We start from the raw sequence: 20,323 nt of genomic DNA, 5'->3' as shown, positions 1-20,323 counted from the left end.
CCAAGGAACTGTGATCAAATAGTGGCAAGGAACATTTTAGAGCAAGGATATATAAAAATTCCTAAGCCATCATCACAGTGACCTTTATCTTTTTGAAATAAAAAAAGGTTAGTAAAACCTTGAACATTCCTAGAGATGTCTGACCAAACTGTGGCTCCAGAAGTCTTTGGTCAGGGAGGTCAAGAAGGAATTCAGCATCCATTCTAAAAGAGCTCCAGAAGGAGAACCTACAGAATGACCAACCATCTCTTCAGTGGCGTTGGAAATACAGAGAATGTGGAAAAATAACATGAAAGTAGTCCCAGTGAGAATTGGGACAGTGGCCCCTAAATTGGAGGAATGGCTCCAATAGATCCCAAGAATGAGAACTTCAATCTCAGTCCAGAAGAGCACAGGAAAAGTGAAAAGGCCTCTAGTGTGAGAAAAATAAAATATGACCTCCAAATGTAAGGGTGAGGCAAGAAAATATACATAAATATATAAAAACAGTACCAGTCTAAAATTAAGAAACTGTTTATTTTTGTTTGTTTTTTGTTTATTTAATTTTTTTTTTCATTTTACAAAAAGACAAGTATTGCAATTGTTTAAACAAATATCTAAGCAGCCACCCTTTACTTTGATGCCAGGATTGCATTTCTTGATGATCATTAATGAGCTACATGAGGTGTCTGATATCTTAAAGTAATTCTCACATATGCAGGGTGAAAGACTGAAGTTCTAAAGGAAAACTGAGGGGATATTTAACATTATTTTTTATTGTATTATTATTATTTTATTTTTAATATAAATATATATTTAGTTTGAAACTCAATTCATATATAGTGTATCAACTTTCACTAAAATTTGTTTTAAAAATACATTTAGGCATAAACCAGTAGATTATAATGCCTTTAAGACTATGAAAACTTCATATTCAGTCAGGTGTATCCAAACATTTGACAGGTACTGTTTAAATATATTTATATATATAATATTTTATTTATTAATATATATAAATGCTATCTCACCATTCTAGTGAGTGGTAATATTTTTTCTCTCACTCCAGTGGGTGGTCATATATATGTGTTTACTATATAATTTATATATATTTGCACATTTTTTATCTCTGAAGTTATTTCATGCCATGTAATATTACTTGTCTGATACTCTGGTATTGCATATCCAAGAATTTTAGACTATTTGAGAAAAAAGCAAAAACTTGCTGATGCTAGACACTCTCTCTCTGTCCCTCTGTGTGTGTGTGTGTGTGTGTGTGTGTGTGTGTGTGTGTGTGTGTGTGTGTGTGTGTGTGTGTGTGTGTGTGTGTGTGCATTTTAAGATTACACTACATGGAACCAATTTATATTTCTTCTCAAGCCTGAACGCACTGTGCTAAAGGTTGTTCTAGCAAATGCTGGATGATGTGGTTCAGTGCTTGGCTACTATAGGTAATCTCATGTTATTCTGGGAAACAAACAAGGGAGAACATTATACCCCCAGAATCATGTGGTTGAGCCCCACTGCAGATGTGACAGTCCAGCATGTCAGTTGGCCAACCAGCCTGGGGGAATGATGAAATTGATGGTAGAGGAACAGTAACAGGTGTGTGTGTGTGTGTGTGTGTGTGTGTGTGTGTGTGTGTGTGTGTGTGTTTGTTTGTGTGTTTGTTTGTGTGTGTGTGTGTGTGTGTGTGTGTTTGTGTGTGTGTGTGTTTGTGTGTGTGTGTGTGTGTGTGTTTGTTTGTGTGTGTGTGTGTTTGTGTGTGTGTGTGTGTGTGTGTGTGTGTGTTTGTTTGTGTGTTTGTGTGTTTGTTTGTGTGTTTGTGTGTGTGTGTGTGTGTGTGTGTGTGTGTGTGTCTGAGTGCTCACCAGATCTGTCCTCTACCCCATTGCAATGACAACAAAAGCGTTTAGAGAAACAGAGAAACGTCATTCCAGTATCATGTGTCATGTTTACTTCCTGCTGTTACTCCCTTTTCAAAGCCACCAAAGAATACTTACATCAAAACTATAATTAACTCTTCAAATGTAGCTCCTTTACAGTTCATTATTATGACTATCAAGTTTATAATATTCAACATAGCATCTGAAGCTTGTTCGTGTCAGTCATCAATGAGTAGTTGTTTTAAGAATTTGCCACATAAATGGTTAGGAAATCCCCTCAGAGGGATTAACCCTGGAGGGCCAAACACGCAACATAGCTTGGAGAAAGATATTTTTGGAGAAGAACAAATGTCACATGTTGTTAATGTATCTGGCTTGAAAGTAAATCTAATACCATCCTGATGGAACCAATGACCTATTTGGAATGAGTAGCAAACAGTCCAGGTTTCTGTTCACTAAAATCTAGAACACGGAATGCAGTATCCATCTTTTTCATAATATTGAGACTAGACAGATCTGCCCTGGTGTGATTTACATAGAATACCTGTCCCTCAGAATCTAGTACAACCGGTGATCACATTTCGACATGCATAATTAAAGCTTGTTTTCATTTGTAAAAACATATAAATATATTTTAACAGCATTGAGGTATGTTTTATAGATCAATATCATGCACTGATTAAGACATGCCCATGTTGTGTACAATCTTGTTTACATTGTGAGCAAGCATGAGAGAGAGGGTAGTGTTGCTTAATGTTGCAGATGGTCACATTCAGCGAAGGTTTGTAAAGGAAGGTCACTCAGTGAAATGTGACCCTGACACCCAGCAATTGGTTGGCATGGGGCAGTCAGTGGGCATGATAACACACAGCCTTAACCCATGACCTCATCTATCACGTCACACATGCATGGAGCAGCGTGGTCAGCAGCATTGAGGCAGTTCTGAGGTAACTGGATGGCTGCATGCTGTCTACAAAAACATGGAGACCTAGACAAGGTCATTGAGACCTGGATAAGGAAGAGTTCAGTGGAAAGAGGCTTACTGCATTCCAAAAGGACAATGTGTGCACAGCATGTGCTAAGATTTGACAATATTTCCTGAGGGTCTTACCACCCTAAAATCTCCACAAAGAAAATGTAATACACAATTGTGCAAGCACGTATCACCAGCACACAATATCCCTCATGAATATTTATTCATTATGTGATCAATGAAGCAAAAAGAAGGAATTAATAAAGCACAAAGATGAGAATCTTTTATATTTATTCTGTGGATGTCCAGGCAAATTTTCTCATTTACATGTATGATGCATAGAAAGCATTTTATTAAAAAAACAAGACGCCCTCAGTGTAGTGCACTGTATGCACATTTGTTGCTGTAACATGCGCTATCATTTTTATCTAATAAGTTTATTTTGTATGTAATGTAACGAAGATGTTCCCAGGCCTTGGGTCACACCACATTGCAACGAATGGTAATTTTAATTTTAATAGTGTTTAATTTCATTAACTTCACACCAGAAGACTGCATGCTCAATCACTTTCTTGATGTGATCAATTTTATGAATGTTGAAAAGAGCAGTAGGGATTTGTTTTTTCCTCAGGACATTTGATTGATTCACAGACCCTTGCACTTCACATAAAACCTGTGACCATGCTAGTACCTGCAGGAGATAACCTAGGTATCACAGAAAACACGCATGGTTAATTAAGTCTTCACAAATCGCACTGAAGTGTAACTAGAATTCAGTCAGCTTAATATTTTTACTTGTTGATTAGAACATTTCCTTAAGAATGATATCTTTTAATAATTACAATATATGCTCATCTAAGACAACTCACAATAGTTTCGCATATTCATGTCTGTGATTTTTCATATGGTTATGAGCAACAGCTGATCCAGCGCATGCAACTTGGAGTGATAATATTTCCAGTGAGGTTTTGCAATATTGAAGATGATGATAAACAAAGCCACGTGTTGGAGGACACTCTCCAAAGGGGGCGGGCCACACAATATTTCCGGATTCTCTGCCTGACATTATAAATACAGCTGCGCAATTTCAGAGTTAGGGCTGTTAAACAAGACGAATTTCTAAAGAGCACGTCCGCTTAAAGAATTCCAGACGTCCTTTCTCTTTTAAAGACTTGCGTGTTTTTCTTGCCGCATATTATTTTAGGAATTGAAAATGCCGTTTCTTGGACAGGACTGGCGGTCACCTGGTCAAAGCTGGGTTAAAACTGAGGATGGTTGGAAAAAAACGACAAGAGATGATGACGAGACAAATAATAATGTTTCTGAACGAAAGAGGTCAGTTTCATTAATTCCAGTATTGTGAATAATATGGTACTGAATTGTTGTTCTTCTTAAAGAAACAGTTGATTAACTTGTCTCGTGCCTAGGTATAAACGGTCTCGAAAGCTAACACGTCTTCAGTATCCGTTTAATGATCTTGTTAGCCAGGAGGTTTCCTGACTTTATTCTAGTTTTTCTCCACTGACGCAAATGCATTGGGTTAGTTGATTTACCTATAGAATTAAACTGGTCCCAACATAAACAGGAAAAACACTTCGTAAGAAGTACGAAGGATGCGAAGGATGATGAGAAAATGTGGACGTTGTGCCAGCGCCGTCTCATGTTTCAGAACCGCAGTGAACATCTAGCTGCGTTATGCTTTGGTCTTCTGCCTCCCTGGACAACACTTACTGCACTGTTAATAACCCTGCTATTTAAATATACAACAATAAAACCGGTAATCATCTGTCTGGCCACTTTACTCTTTACTCTCTGGCACTGCTGGCAAGAAATTGGGGGGGGGGGGGGTATTTTTTTGTACCAGAGGAAGATACTCTATTCTCATTGTGTGTGTATTTGTTCTCTCAGGCAGCCTATGTTTTCTACAGTGTTTGCCCAGTGATGCAGCCATGCTAATGTATCGCTAATTAAAAACCTGTAGTGGCTGTCAGCTGGGTGTTTTATTCTGGTCTCACTTCATCAACAGTAAAGAAGAGGATAATTACAAAGAGAATTTGCTCCTCTCCATGAATTATGATGTGGCTGCAAAGAAGCGTAAAAAAGATTTGCTGAACAACAACACAAAAATTCCTTGTGAGTTATTTGCTGATCCTTTTTATTTTTTGAAAGGAGGTGCCATTTATCTCAATAGATGGCTGTGTAATTATTGTGTTTTCTCTAGATTTCCACAAGGACAAGTGGATTTACGTTCATAAAGGGAGCACCAAAGAGGTAAGGCCCAATCATATCCTCCCCAATCTTCTCCTCCCAGTAAGCCCAACCAGTTTAGAAATGGAGGGTGAGCTGGTGGTTAAACGCCTCTCTACCTTCATGTGTCCCACAGCGCCATGGTTATTGCACCCTGGGAGAAGCTTTTAATCGCTTGGACTTCTGCAGTGCCATCAAGGACACCAGACGATTTAATTATATTGTGAAGGTGAGTTTGGCCAATACTACCCTACAGCCCTTGTCCTCGGTACAGGATGTTAAGTGACACATGGCGATGTAGTTTATGGACAGGGCAGAGTGTTAAGCCTCTGTGTGGGTCTTTGCCCCCCCCCCCCCCTTATCACCACACTCCAGACAAGAGGGCCCCTGGAGAAATGCCATACTCAGTGATCAGAGGCACCTTCTGTTTCTTTGGTGTGTGCATGCATCCTCAGGCTTGTCATTGTCATTCTTCCTGTATGTCTGCGCAACAACCAATGCGAGATTAACTAATGAGAGGCTCCGTGCCAAGTTGAAAAATCATTCGTGTTGCTGTTTACTAAGTAATAAATTAAGGCAAAGCTCAGAGGTGACCGTTGTAGATGGGAAATGAGGTGGAGGAGACCATCATACAGTGTCCCGGCACCCAGCACAATAGCTGCAGCTCATGAAAGCGGACAGAAGAGACTAGTGACTCAGTCCCCCTTCAGACCCCCCCCCTCCCCCCATAAGGGCATAAATACAATCTAGATGGCTAGCTAACTAACCCCTAAATCACATACTTTAAACAGTAATGATTTAAATACCCTCATGTTTGTGGCTTTGTGGATTGTGTAAATCACCAGAAGGTCTTCAACTTTTTTTTTTTCTTTTTTTAAGCGATAGTCTCTAGGGTGGAAGGTACTGTGTTGATGTAGCGGTCAGGCTTGTCTCACAAAGTTCTTGCTGGCCATCTGCCTTGGCAGGGGGAGTTGGGTCTGCTGGTGTTTTGTGGAGCTCAGTTACAGGGATCAAATTTAAGTAGTAATGGAAAAATTGCCAATGAGACAGCAGGAGAGAGCTACTCAGGGACAACAGACAGCACACGACTGCCTACACCCTGTGATTCACTCGACAGTGTCCACTTGATGATGTCCAACGTGATGCTGTCAAGGCACACGATGGTATTTAGCGTGGCCTTTGTGTTCCCTTGTACTGAGAATTCCCTCAACAAGTTATGTAACCAAGGGGCAAGAGACTAATTGGGTCACATGGTGACTGGAGAGCAGATAAAGCATAACCGTAAGCCTTTCAACTGGGATCACTCACTGTAAGTGGCGTTAACAAGTACCTCCATGTGTAAAAAACCCCCTAACAGTTGGCTGTCAAACCAGACTGGGTGGTGCTTTGTGGAAAACACAGCAGAAAGGAACTGGGGGTGTAAATGTGTGTGGAAACTGGGTGATCAGCCAGTCTGCGTTAAAGGGGTGGACAGAAATGTCATGTCCCAAAATGCATCACATGAAGACACTTAAAAGGGTTATCAAAGGGGACCTGGTGATGGAAATGACGTGCGAGCGGAGCTTGGAAGACCAGCGATGCTCGCATGCTTTCTGGGGTCTGTGTTCTGTGGCACTGCATTGTTGGATGCCAGGCATTCCATTACTGCCATGGCGCTGTTGTCCAGTTGGGGGGGGGGGAAGCTCCACCCTCTCTTTTGGGTATGGCCTGTTTCTCAAAATGGTGTGTATGTCTTGGGAACATGTAGCAATCAAAATGCACACTCCTTACATATATGCTTGTCTGTCGGCATAAGGGCAGGACATTTACTTTATTGCAGTGCTACTCCTCCCTGTGCAAAAAGCCAAGCAAGTGTCTGAATTGAATAATGATTCCTGCTCAATTTGGCCTTCAGTGCAAAACAGCAAAGCGTTTATAGAGATGTAAACCCAGTGTGTACGGAGTAGAGAGCTGCTGGTCTTTCTCGGATTAGTGTTTGTTGTCATTAGCTCTTGGCTGGAGCTGGTGTAAGTAATGTTGGAGCAGAAAGTCTCCCAGCCTGACTGCTTGTATTTATGCCCTGCGCTGTAGCTGCTGGAGCTGATTGCCAAGTCCCAGCTACCCTCCCTGAGCGGTGTGGCGCAGAAGAACTACATGAACATTCTGGAAAGAGTCGTGCAGAAAGGTGAGTGCGCTCTCCCGCACGCACACACATATGTACATACTCTCTTTTCCCTCACTTTCTTAGTTGCTATAAATAAATGCAATCTCATTGCCATTAATGTAATCCTCAGAATTCTTTCCCTATCTGGTTTTTCTGGCTTTGTAGTTTAAGGGTTTACGTGGCAGTAAGAGATGATGAGCAACTGTTCCAACAGCCCAGTGTGTTTACACTGTTATCAGTCAGCTTTCGTGACAGAATTTGCAGTTAGGCTTGACTAGTAATGTGCTGAAGGAAATTTAATAATTACCTGCAGTGGAAAGAATGACAAGGCTTTGAGAGCAAACAGGAACCCCAAGGATATTGTAAACTGAGCGTTCTCTAAACATAAATGTGTGTCAAGTGCACTTGTACAACAGGCCCTAGTGCTATCACGCTGCCAATATGCCCAAGACTTATTTTCTCATGTTTGTTTCTTGGTACAATACATTTCTGCAGAATAAAAGGAAATGGGCATATTCCCCCTTTAAAACAAAATGTAACGTAATGACCAAAGAAATGTCTTCAAGGGTTTGATTTTAATGAAAGGATTTTCTCTACCCAATCTGAGCCTTGATCAGCGTCTCCCTGTCTGTCCGTGAGCCCAGTGACGATGCTTGTAATCCTCTGGGCCCTTCCCCCCTGCCTTTTGTGCTGCTTTAGTCTTGGAGGATCAACAGAACGTGAGGCCCATTAAGGAGCTGCTGCAGACCCTGTACGTCTCGCTGTGCAGCCTGGTGCAGGACATGGGCAAGTCGGTGCTGGTGGGAAACATAAACATCTGGGTACACCGCATGGAAAACATCCTGCGGTGGCAGCAGCAGCTGGACAACATTCAGATTAACAGGGTGAGTGTGAAGGGGCGGGGTCTAGGGACAAAGGGGCAGGGTTATCTATGCCTGATATGACCATGGGATAATGTGTCGTGGGCTAGGGTGGGCTTCCATTAAATGGGAAAGAAGGGGGAAACCTAGGCTGATGGAATAAGAACAAAGCTTTAAAAAAAATTACATTTTTCCTCTCTTGGGCCTGTAGCCAACAAACACTGGGATGACGTTCCTGGACCTGCCAGCGAGTCTGCAGCTGAATATTATGCACCGGCTGTCAGATGGGCGGGACCTGGTCAGTCTGGGCCAGGTGTGTCCTGACCTCGGTGTACTGGCTGAAGACCGGCTACTATGGAAGAATCTCTGCCAGTACCACTTTACAGACCGACAGGTACGAGAGTTCTAAAGCATTGAAAAAATATATGAACCATGACCTCATAGTCAGGTTTCTGGCTAGATATGAATCAGTGTAGAGTATGTAAAATGTTTGTTTAAATATGTATACATTTATAAGGAATAAACTTTGGTGAGATGACAGAGCTTTTTATTTAAAAGAAAATATGCAGTGGAATCAATTAAAATAAAGCAAGTAAGAAAGTTAACTAATTCAAAAAATAACAAGGAAATAAATGTACTGAAATCATTTTTGAGGATTTTATTTTTCTAAATGTACCACTCAGATTCGCAAACGTCTAATGGTATCAGATAAGGGGCACCTGGAATGGAAAAAGATGTACTTCAAACTGTGCCGGTGCTACCCTCACAGAGAGCAGTACAGTGACACCCTGCAGTTCTGCACCCACTGCCACATCCTGTTCTGGAAGGTGAGCACCAAGCATGTGCCCTGCCCCCCTCCCAAGACGTTAACCCTCTACCCGTTTCCCCCAAGGTGGGAACCTTCTCTCCCTCATGTTGCTCTGCCCTTGCAGGATACAAACCACCCCTGCACAGCGAACAACCCAGAGAGCTATAGCCTTTCCATGTCCCCGCAAGGTTTCATCAACCTCTTCAAGTTCTGATGGGACATCGTTTGCTTTCACTGTATGTACATAGTGTATATAATATCAAAAGTGCAATAGGTTCCTTGATGGTTTGAGACAGGTTCAGGGATGCATGTCAGGGTGGGATATTCCATTATGTTGTAAAGAATTTTGGAAGTTTGGGGGGGGGAGAATGGGATTATGAATGTGAAAGAAAATAAGGATATGATTTGGGAGAGTCAGAATGTAAATTTAATTTGTTGTAGGTAAAGTGCATTAAATGTATTTTGTGGGCCTGAGCATATTTTCCTTGAAGTAAACATACTTTGCCTCGTGTGAGCAACTTGCATTAAAAGTTGCCCTTATGATGTAAAGACGTCCTGATGATTCTCAACTACAGATAGCAATGTACGAGATTCTGTTGGACTGTTACACGTTTGCTTTTCTGAAAACATGGGGAGTAGGTGTGTTTACCAAAGCTGTCATGATGCAGTGCAATACTTTTCTAAGTACTTTTTTTCCACTTTTTATACATTTGATATTTTCAGAGTTTGTTTTAAGTATACATGTTGGAGTAACTACAATAAGAATAAATACTTGATTATAACCTGCTCTACCACTAAAGTGTACTCGTGTTTAAAGTGCCTTAATCTCACTGATCAAATAGCAGTGTAAAAAGTGCACATGACAATGATGTCATTTACTAGTAGCCTGCTAGAACGTGTTAGCACTTCATTGCAACATAGTATGTGGTGTGAATTTTCACATTTTCTGAATACTTTAATGACCATATGCATGTTATGAATTTGATACCAAAGAGGTTTGTAACTTTCTTGGCTTAGTGTGTTATTCTGACCAGGAGAATAAAATACTTTTGTTGTACACTGTTCTGACTCTTCAGTTCATGGAATGCAACCCAAGAGCCATGGGCTTTGAATGGTGAAAAGAAAATTAAATAAAACCAACTTCTAATATTCCTGCCTGGTGAGATGGCTTTACTGCCATCTTGTGGGCAACTATTTTACCCAAAAAAAAAAAGCCTTCACAAAACGTTTTCTATACATGCAAATTTTATACAACATGTAATAGAAACATTAACACAACATTTTTTTTTTAAATGTACTTTACTTGATTTAGCAAGGTAAAACCTGCTGAATATAGGCAATGTATCAAATTTCTCTGCCTAGAAATTTACATTATTCAGCCTAGTTCTACATTTTTAAAACTAATTTCAAGTGTCTTATGAAGTAAAACTTTCCTAGTCCATTGCAGGTCATTTTCTTCCAACAATTAAGTGTGGGAAGGAATAATCATTACCAAAGATTTAGTTTCATAATTTCATGACAAACATATTTCCTACATTTAAAAAGTAATTTGATGTCACCAAGATTTTTTTTTTACAGTGTAAAATTTGATAATTACACAATTAATTGAGGACATGATGTTTATTTAAATTAGTGTATAAATGTTGGTAAGAAAACACTAACATTCCAGTTAATTGCAAAATAAATACAATTAAAACTGTTAAACAGAATAATATGCATCATAACTTGACTTACAGGAGCTACATGCTGGATTAATAACAGTCTGCCATTATGGTTTATATTACAAGGATTTTCTTTTTTTACTTGCACTGTCAATAAGTGCATTTCTACATTTATAGCAATTTTGGTATTTTGAAAAGCCTCTTTACAAACAAGCTCTGCTAATGTGACATACTGGCCTATGGCTTTTTGTAAGTGCATTCAGTTGGGTTTAATCTAGAGGTATGCCCATTAGATATAGTCCATTACTTTCCAACTATGCCTATAACAATAATTACATAGATTCTAAATGTAAACTCTGACTTGCAACTCTTCTAGATGCAGTAGTTAGGTTCATCAGTGGTAACACTGCATAATTTTAATATATGTCATCAGAATTTGCATACATTAATTCTCCCATACACAGCTCCCCCTATGTATTAGAACAGTCCAAATAATTATAGTTGCTGTATACTCCAGGGGATTTGAAGCATAAGAGAATAACAGACTAATAACAAGCAATCTGAAAGGCATAAGAAAAGCATCAGAAGCATACCCAAGAAACTAGGCATCAGAAAACTACTGCCTAGAACTTAATGAATGAGAGAAGACCGCAGAACGCATTTAAGTTAATTGCGATAACATACCATATTTCTTTTTATTGGTTAAGATGCTGGAGAATACAGCAAAAACATTTAGGAGTTCACTGTCCCAATACAATGTAGTAAAGCAACTCTGGTCTTACGTGCAAATACTAGATGACCTTTTAAACGCTCCTGTGTTTTCCTAAGACTTTTATGAAATGATGACAGTAATAAGTACATACTGTCATTGCTGTGAACTAGAACAGGATCCGTTAAAGGCCTAGATAAGCCGATTTGCTCCAATATAGCAACATGGAATTCATTTTGAATTGTCATTGGTATCTTGTGCATGCTTTCTGGAATGGCGTTCAATCTGACTTCTGAGTAGTTAGTAATACAATATCATAGCTGATAATTCTGCATTTCCTTTTTTAAATAAGGCCCTATCTGAAGCATTCCTGTATAATAAAACAAAAATCCTATGACAATTACTAAATGAGTGAATAGTTTTGTTCAAATCAAAAGGTTCTGTTTTGACAAGTGGTAGCACAGGGTTAATGAATATTTTTTAGCACCAAACAAGGACCTTGCCACCAGGGCTCACCTTCCTGCTACACTTAGCTACTATTAACTAGCAACACATTTCCTTGATACATCTATGATAAATTAAATCACTATATTCTAGGTTTAAGCCCTGACCTTTAGATGTTACATAATTTCTTTCACTGGCTGAAGCACTCATGTATGTGGGCTAGTTTGACTGCATTAGACCCCAATTTGATCAAACTAGCAAAACTACATGTATAATGTGTCAACCATTCAGTATACATGCAGTAAAATTACCTTTTTAAAAAGAATCACCTTTTTAAAAAGACAAACTGTTGCAGCATAGGCTGAGCATGGAGAATAAAATATGTGTAGTGTAGGGGGAAAAACAACACCACAGAAATAGGGGTGAAATGTTAATATTGAACAAATCATAAATTATATTCCTATTAGCACTTAATTAGCTCATGTGCTAGGAAACACTAACCGCCATACATGGGATCTAATTTCAGCATCCACACTAGAGCAATGAGCCCAGAAACCTTAGGTCTGCTTGCTAGCTATGCCTCAAGATAACCGATAGGACAGGAATGAAAAGCACACACAAATAGACTCAACTGTGTAAATGAACTAAAATACAAAACATTACTGACTTCAGGAAATATATTAATAACTCATAACCTTCAGGAAATGGCAGTGAGAATGGATCTGGATTTTAAAAAATCTAAACATAAACCTGCATAATTTGGACTACTATACATGGACATGTAAGTACCACAGCTGTCACTGCTGGAGAAAAATACAAATGTATCACTATTCAAAACAACAAGCTATCATTCGTGGATATTATGCAGATACAATATCTGTGAAGCCATCATTCACTGATATTATGCAGATATAATATCACTATTCGTAACAACACAGTGCTACTCAGCAGTACACAGGAACATGGAAAATGTGTATGCAAATGGAAGCCAAAAGGAGGCATTCCAAAGCATCTAATTTATCTCCAACACTGTCTCTGTTTTATAAAACAGAAACAATCCATAATAAATCCACAAACATAATAAAGCTGCAAGAGCACAATCAACATGCCTCTAACAGACTTTTAACTAGACTCAACGACTTCTGAGGCGTGAAAACCATAAAACAATAGAAAATGTTTTTAAATCTAAAATTCCTGAAAGGAGGTAGTCAGAAGAATTTCATATTCTGAAATAACATTCCACATTTTACCAACGACTCCAAATAGTATATATTTAAAAGTGCAGTTTCATGAGGTTTGTGAGGTTTTCACAGTGGTGCTTTGTTCAAGCACTCTTGATGTACACACCTTTTGCACAGGCACACAGAGCCAGAGATAAAGACCAGGACACTTAGGGTCCAGAGCTGGGGCAGCAGACTATGTTCAACCCATCATAATTGCTTTACACTTTGGCCCTGAGTTTCCAAATCAAACGCAGAAACAGACATGAGTCAGACGTTGCCTGCAGGCCTACCAACACGTTATATAGAGAGGTTCTGTTTAGCTGCATTCAGAATCTGTTTAAGTTTATATATTTGCTCTACCAGGATCGGAGACGTCACCCCTTGTCAGCAAACATCACACAAGGGCAAATTCTCTCTTTCTGAGTTTTTAATGATCCACTCTATTGCATCCCAGCCCTATAGGGAAGAAGAGAGACAATAATTCATGGTCAGCTTAATCTCACAGGATAGACAACAAGGAAAGCAGTGTTGAGTGAGTAAATTCTGTGGTATAACCTTTTAACATTAAAACAAACAACAACTGACCTAAATGTTTCAACATAGTGGAATTATATGGCACTGATCAAGAATTTAGGGTGGCCAGTTCCAAAATAAAGCATTAATAGTATTAATATTTCTGCAATAGTATTAATAGGCATTTCTATAATTGTATTATAATATATTACTCGTAGAATTCATGCATGTTAAATATTTACATCATAAATATTTACATAATAACCCATTTAAGAAATGGCAGTATATGCAATGGAGAAAATCCATTTCCAGATCGTAAGAAACAGTAATGGATTAGATCACTGTGGGGTAACTGTTTAAAAACATATCAGCACCTTTGGCTTGAAAACAACAAACCCGCCCCCAACCACTGCAAGTTCGGAAGAAATGAGCTCAACATTTCAGTTTCCTTACAGGATAGTTAAAGGAAGTTTCTGATTCAGAAACTAAGATGGCAGTCCAGAACTGACATGATTCTGGAAATACACTGAGACTACTTTAATTTCACTCCACCATTTATAGAAACCACTGTAGTCTGTATATATTAATAACTAAGCAAAATGTCAAAAAAGAAAACAGAAGCCCATTATAGGGTACTTTTTGCCATCATTGATGCTTGTGTATTTGCTGGCATGGTACTTTTTATGTAAAGCAGTTTAAGTAGTCAAAAAACATTCAAGAGTTCCCACTCTTTTAGCCATTTAATGAGCACTTTAGCTCCCATAGCACCAATTTCTGCACCACCCATAGCAGCATCTTGACACACACTAAAGTGGCAGAAGACATTTTCAAGATCCAATAACTTTACAAAAAAAAAGGAAAAAAGAAAAGATAGTTGCTGCATGTAGCGCATTTGCTTATCTACATTTAACATTTACATGAAATATGCTTTGGGATTAGTATGTGTATATGCTTTTTATTTTTTTAAAGGGCCAAAGGATTACTATAACTTAATATAGCTCAATAGTTATGCTCATTTTCACATTTACTCCTAATCACTACAACACATATGTCATTTAAAACCCAGCCAGAAATGATAACATGCAGCTGATTTCCTGTGCTTTCCCCTCATATTTGATTATTTCTTTATTAAAATAGACTATAACGTATATAAAATATAACATTTTTGATCTCCCCATCCTGATTTCTGCACAGCACTGCAGAATCCATAATTAGCTCCAGTGAACACTACATGATTTACTGGGTAAATTCCTCATTTGTAGCAATGTTTTCTGTTTGTGTCATCCAGGCAAATGAGAATTACTTCTGAAAACTACTTCCCCTTTAAGTACTGACCAAGTCTCAAATTTTGAGCAAGTTTTTGTCAACTCATCTTACCACATGATTTGTTGAAGAGGATATTCCAGTAGCTGTCATTGGTGCAGTGGGTGTACTCAGTGACTAGGACTACTAATGAGTGCCTGAAGATTCTACCATAACTTTACATGGCATGAAACTGGCCATTAAAAAGGCACCTGGACTTTTCATGCTTTGCCACTGTCCTATTGAGACAGAAAGCTGCTCCAACAGTGTAATATCTTGCAGTTCGTATCTCTGTACAGATCATTCCCCCAATGACTACCGGTAATGGATAATAGGATCTCTGTGTATTTAGCTGTGTTAAAGAACAACAATGTATTCAGTTGGCAGAGTGAATGCTTCCATTTACTGAGTTTAAGAAAAGACTGAGCAGAGTCTGAGTACCTTTCTGGCATTAGCTGACATGCTAAGGGCCATCAGTCCCTCGAGGTAGCTACTCAGACTGACCCCTTTCACTCTGATTATGGCTTCTTGGGTTAATATCGTGCTATGGGAACAAAACAACAAAAACTTGTTTATAAAAGCAGAAAAACTGATTTAAAAACATACAAAAACAACTGCTATTGAGGAAACTTTGACCAGGAGCAATGAATGGTACTGAACAAGATCTCTACTATAAACTGTGTTTCAATTAGATGAGAAAAGCTAAACCATACCAAACAGCATTATATATATCAAATACAGAACAATAGGTGCTCTACTTACACTTCAGGGTTTTCTGGATGTGGTCTATAAACTAGTCTCTCATCAACAGATACTAAATTTGTGAGGGTTATCTAAAGAGACAAAGGAAATCCATAATCATACCCTGCATAACCCTTTCCATAACATCAATTCATTTTCATACATTTAACACACAGAAAACAAGTAGTAATACGTTTAAGACAATTAATCAATTAATTTTTTCCAGTCGTCTCATATATAATACTCACATTTGTTGAGCAAAGCTCCATTTTTTTTTCTTCCGGATCTACAATCGAATGCTCTTTAACATAGGTAAAGGTTCGGTTGGTCCCCAAAATCTAGAGACAGTTTAGTAAATTACTGTGTCAATTTAAGACTTATAATCACTTATTTAATCCCCAGAATTTTCATGCACGAGAGCAGAGCAGCAAATTCAATCTCCTCTGCTTAAATGTCACAAAACACCTGACTTACAGCTAGCCAACGGCTTTAGTCAGCATCCCTAAAATACATACAGTAGCGTATATGGAAACAGTACACATGGGGCAAACACGGGATACGCACGTCTTCAGTTTACCATTTCAAACACCCTGAGAGCAGTCTTTGAAGCACCTAAAATATTCTAGGTGTTCCTTCTAGGGAAAAGTTTTGACCCCCCTATTTGAGTCCACAAACGTCTTTCAAATGTTATAGAAAACAATAGTCTTTTATTATTCAGGGTTTATAGGAAGATTTCTACAAAATACGAATGTTATTTCATTGTTGTTCACATTCTCTTTCGTGTTTTGGAGTAAGTGGTGGATCCAAAATTCTACACTTTAAAACCCATACTGGCTTTATCAGCATATTGCTCCCATCATTTTTCATGGATTGATAGCTACATATTCTCCGCGTTCCTTGTTCAGTATGGCAATTACAGTACTACACATGGAAAACTCTGAGCATAGCAAAGAACCTACTTACTGCTCTGACCACTCCTGGCAGTCCCCACTCAGTGCTCAGAAGCCGGTGACTGTGCAGACGACCGTTTTTGTCCAGGTTTCTTTCTAGGACGTCCACACCTACTACACTGGGGTTCATTGGATTGGGGTACTTTCTCATTGCTGCTTTTATCACCGTCTCCCAGGGGTAGCTATGAAAGAACATGAGGGGAACAGAGCAGATGACTACAGAGTTTTCATCATTACACACTTATTTATGTTGTAGTTTGCCTGCCATGAATACTCATGGTGTGATGTTTTGTGTCAAGACCTTCGTGTTATAGACTACAAAACAAAGGCATTAACAAAAAACAGGCCCATTTTTTAAATATGATATCCTCATCCTGACGTTTCCTAAAGTGATGAAGTCATCAAACAAACTAATACGTGAGAGTCACTGATGTGGGTCATTATGTCTGTGTAAAGTAAATTTTAAACCCAATATATAAACATAGATAAGTACATACATAGCAGGAAACAATGTTTACATATCGACTATGGAGGAAAGCACGTGTATTTAGATATGCACATTCGCATAAAGACAAATAACCTTTGTTTTAACGGCTACAAATGACATAGGCCCTAGATGCATACTCTATTTTTTTTTTAGAAACAGAAGAAACCGACTACAAAAATATTTTTTCCCGGAAAAACGCACTAGAAATGCATATTATAGATCCTATTCCCAGTGATGCAAGAATCAGTGCACATCCTTGCTGGCCTGTTGGTACCTGAATATATGCTCCGTGCTCCAGAGCTTCATTTCCTCAAATCTTTGTGGCAGTCCCTGCCAAACGAACTAAACGAGATTATAAAACGAAAAATATTGAACTCAACACGTGCCTATTTTCTTTCGTTGCCGGTAACATCTTCTCGACAGAGCGCCTTCAGTGAGATAGAATTCTCCCTGTACCAATAGACGCTCAGAGTCGATCGCCTGACGCTTTAAAGCTGTTTGGTGCAGATCAACTGTGCGTCGATAATGCGCATACAATAGAATACAAACGTACAATACAAACGCAGACCAGAGCACAGAAACCCATTGAACGACGTGGGAAATACAGTAGGAAATCAACACCACACAGCACATATATAAAAGAAAATAGTATCGCCTCCAGTACAAGCACTACACACATGCAAGACGAAAAAAAAGATTTAGATCGCTATAACAGCATTTTTGCCACATGAAAGGGAGCTTTATGTAGGCTACACCTTTGGTAGAATAAACTCATTGCTAAGAAAAAGGAATAAACAAGAACAAGAATATTGAAATATTTTTATTTTAAAGAGGCTTTAGGTCTATTATGTTTTTTTTTTAAATCATGAAATAATAATGTGTACATGCATTGGATTCATTCGTTCAACAACAATGCGCGTAAATTTAGATGTCAGGTTGGCTCAAAGGGGAATTCTTCGTGGGAAATTACATACTATAGAGCGCATGCGCACTGTCGTCAAAGTTCTGCTTGAATAAAGCTTAAACTGGACTGATGTGTGAAGGAAACTTGAGATTACTAAATGGACATCACGGTGTCTGGCCGTTGTAAGGGCGTTGTAACACCAGGTAAGCTGTTTAGTTCACATTTAGTTCTGTGTTAAAGGCTCACGTAAACTGCTGGAACTCTGAAAAAGAAATCGAAATTACGGAAGTGCTGTCGAGTAAACTTTGCCTTAAAAAAGGAAAACAATGCTATAAATTGTAGTAGAAACCGTGTCACCGTTAAACCAACTCAACCAGGCCTAATTAATTATATTTTCTATAATCATTGTCCTATTTTGTCTCCTTCGACAGAAAAAACATTACAGCGTCAACTCAGCACCCTGAGTAAGTGCATGTCAGCATGTTTGGTGCAAAAAATCTCCACCTGCTTGTGTCGCTCGAGCACCCTGACGGACTATGACGTCCAGGTGATCCGGTCACAGGCCACGGACACGCAGAAGGCCTCGCAGCTCGTGCAAGCGGTCATTCGGAAAGGTCGCGGGTCGTGTCAACGTTTCTTCAAATGCCTCAGCGTGTGCAGCCCCTCACTCTATGAAAGGGTTACGGGATGCACGGGTAGGTGCCACAGTGTTACTGCTGAGTTAATTGGTTGTTATTGTATGAAGCTGGGAATGAAGTGCTTCTAATCATTCTGTTCATCCTTTCATTCATCCTTCAATTAATCCATCGATTCATCCAGTGAGTGTAACAGAGGAAGACCACTATCATTTGGAAGACATATCTATTCCAGGTATCTTGGTTGTTAGTCTATATTTTGTGGGTATGAACATGTGTAACTAATTATTCTTTGAAATTCATAAATACCATTTTTGTTTTGATTTTTATATCTTATGAAAAGAATATATATGTGATAATGGAGTTTGATTACATGGTCAATAATACGTATAAACAACCTACCCTGTGAATCAGCATCTTGATCACTGCCTGCTTTTAAGAAGTTGTTCCTGCATTTCAGACAATGTTTCTATTTACATCCTGAAAACAGACAGCTGGCTCTTGTTTTATATGGGGTTAAAATTTCCTTCCCTTCATAATGTCTGTACATGCACAACTTGTTGCATCTTTATTACTTCAGCCTATGGTAGAGTTTATATTTTATTTCTACTTCCTTATTTCTTCAAACTGCAGACCAAATATATATTTTTCTGGCTTTATTTCATATGTTCCACAGAGTAATATTTTATTGCCTGTTTTTGTTCTTGCTTTTAACAGAAACAACTGGTGCAATTCCTCCAAGTATCATAAATATACAAAATTCCTTGGTGACCAACTGCATCATTGGAAGCAACAATAACTTGCTTAGTGTGCTGTCTCAGACACATGTTGCTCACGGTAAGGATAACACAAACGAGTGGCAGACAGTATATGACAGGAAGTATCATCTTTTCTCTCCAACCTTATATAGCCTTGAAGTTTTGTGTTAAATTTAATATCATTTTCTCTATTAAGATGTTGAGAAATGAATTTATTAATCCATATGTACCTTTAAATTGGAATCCTTTAGTTGTGCTTTTAACCTCTTGTTTCCATGTGCATTTATCATCAATATGTTTTTTTCTAATTAATAGATATGATTGAAGATACACAGAGGGCTGACCAGCAGATGACAGAGCAAGACCCTACGCAGGCTCACAGCATCCAGGTGGAGCGCTCCTATGTGGAGTTTGTTATCATAGGGGACAACAACTATATGAGGACTGGAACAAATGAAGACTCAGGACAGCAGGAACAAAGTGAGAGTGAGCCTGAAGGTTCTGAGGGGTGAATGGGATGAACTGGGGAGAAAAAAAGACAGGATGGAGATGTTCTCCAGCATTTTTACAGTTCAGTTCCAATGTGTGATATCTAAGCATCTCTCTTATTAGAGAATCATGGATTGCAATCCATAGAATTTAACATCATCTGTGTAGAAATTGAGCTCGGACTAAGCCTTACAAAACGTTTTTAATGAAAAATCAGTTGTTTAAGAACATGGACATAAACCTGGGTTCTTGGCAGTTCTGTTTCCTCTAATAAGTGTCAATACTTTTTTATTTATTTATTTTTTTACATAAATACCTCAAAATCTGATGTTTTGTTACAAATCGAATCCAGTCCTTGTGAACTCAACGGGATGTGGCATTATTTTTCACATGTCCCTGCTTTTGTACTGCTTTATATACATGTTCTAGTATGAATGTTTACTGATTGATGAGCGTTTCATGGTATTTATATATGTGGGTTTATTTATAAACAAATAAAAGTATTGTTTTAATACATTCTTGGAAAATTAAGGAAGTCACACGTTGAATAATCCGCCTGTACTTTATAAACATTTTAAATAGTTAAATCTCTTTAATGAATGTGGAAGGGGAGC

General features: G+C 38.6%; 3 protein-coding genes across 4 annotated transcripts; 2 read left to right on the top strand and 1 right to left on the bottom strand.

Moving 5' to 3' along the window:
• Positions 1-3,921: 3,921 nt before the first annotated feature.
• fbxo32 (F-box protein 32) lies at positions 3,922-9,950 on the top strand. The gene is made up of 9 exons (XM_027007256.3): positions 3,922-4,170; positions 4,862-4,968; positions 5,057-5,106; positions 5,219-5,311; positions 7,153-7,246; positions 7,925-8,109; positions 8,297-8,479; positions 8,769-8,912; positions 9,018-9,950. The coding sequence occupies exons 1-9, from the start codon at positions 4,049-4,051 to the stop codon at positions 9,105-9,107; spliced, it is 1,068 nt and encodes a 355-aa protein (XP_026863057.1). The 5' UTR covers positions 3,922-4,048; the 3' UTR covers positions 9,108-9,950.
• A 170-nt stretch (positions 9,951-10,120) lies between these two features.
• On the bottom strand, positions 10,121-17,373 carry prelid3a (PRELI domain containing 3A). 2 transcript variants are annotated; one of them, XM_027007255.3, is made up of 6 exons: positions 17,198-17,373; positions 16,450-16,618; positions 15,735-15,824; positions 15,508-15,578; positions 15,187-15,289; positions 10,121-13,386 (listed from the first exon to the last, which is right to left on the bottom strand). In XM_027007255.3, exons 1-6 carry the CDS (start codon positions 17,227-17,229, stop codon positions 13,315-13,317), a joined length of 537 nt encoding a protein of 178 aa, XP_026863056.1. In that variant the 5' UTR covers positions 17,230-17,373; the 3' UTR covers positions 10,121-13,314. The 2 variants fall into 2 exon arrangements, with proteins under 2 accessions (XP_026863056.1, XP_081552591.1); XM_081696465.1 differs by lacking the exon at positions 15,735-15,824.
• Positions 17,374-17,894: 521 nt separating this feature from the next.
• si:dkey-29h14.10 (uncharacterized) lies at positions 17,895-20,221 on the top strand. The gene is made up of 5 exons (XM_027007269.3): positions 17,895-18,030; positions 18,259-18,522; positions 18,647-18,697; positions 19,180-19,299; positions 19,536-20,221. The coding sequence occupies exons 1-5, from the start codon at positions 17,985-17,987 to the stop codon at positions 19,730-19,732; spliced, it is 678 nt and encodes a 225-aa protein (XP_026863070.2). The 5' UTR covers positions 17,895-17,984; the 3' UTR covers positions 19,733-20,221.
• Positions 20,222-20,323: the final 102 nt, after the last annotated feature.

The sequence above is a fragment of the Electrophorus electricus genome, chromosome 14, assembly GCF_041902795.1.
Source record: "Electrophorus electricus isolate QZ-2024a chromosome 14, ASM4190279v1, whole genome shotgun sequence".
NCBI classification, from domain to species: Eukaryota; Metazoa; Chordata; class Actinopteri; order Gymnotiformes; family Gymnotidae; genus Electrophorus; species Electrophorus electricus.
This window is presented reverse-complemented; position numbering and strand designations above follow the sequence as displayed.

Excerpts from the sequence above, each read along its gene's own strand:
- si:dkey-29h14.10 (XM_027007269.3), top strand. The coding sequence starts at position 17,985 with ATGGACATCACGGTGTCTGGCCGTTGTAAGGGCGTTGTAACACCAG. Across the intron at positions 18,031-18,258 it reads TAAGGGCGTTGTAACACCAG|AAAAAACATTACAGCGTCAA; the intron begins GTAAGCTGTTTA and ends CTCCTTCGACAG. Across the intron at positions 19,300-19,535 it reads TCAGACACATGTTGCTCACG|ATATGATTGAAGATACACAG; the intron begins GTAAGGATAACA and ends TCTAATTAATAG.
- fbxo32 (XM_027007256.3), top strand. The coding sequence starts at position 4,049 with ATGCCGTTTCTTGGACAGGACTGGCGGTCACCTGGTCAAAGCTGGGTT. Across the intron at positions 4,969-5,056 it reads CAACAACACAAAAATTCCTT|ATTTCCACAAGGACAAGTGG; the intron begins GTGAGTTATTTG and ends TGTTTTCTCTAG. Across the intron at positions 8,110-8,296 it reads ACAACATTCAGATTAACAGG|CCAACAAACACTGGGATGAC; the intron begins GTGAGTGTGAAG and ends TTGGGCCTGTAG.
- prelid3a (XM_027007255.3), bottom strand. The coding sequence starts at position 17,229 with ATGAAGCTCTGGAGCACGGAGCATATATTCAG. Across the intron at positions 15,825-16,449 it reads TGCCAGGAGTGGTCAGAGCA|ATTTTGGGGACCAACCGAAC; the intron begins GTAAGTAGGTTC and ends AACTGTCTCTAG. Across the intron at positions 13,387-15,186 it reads TGTCAGCTAATGCCAGAAAG|GGCTGGGATGCAATAGAGTG; the intron begins GTACTCAGACTC and ends TCTTCCCTATAG.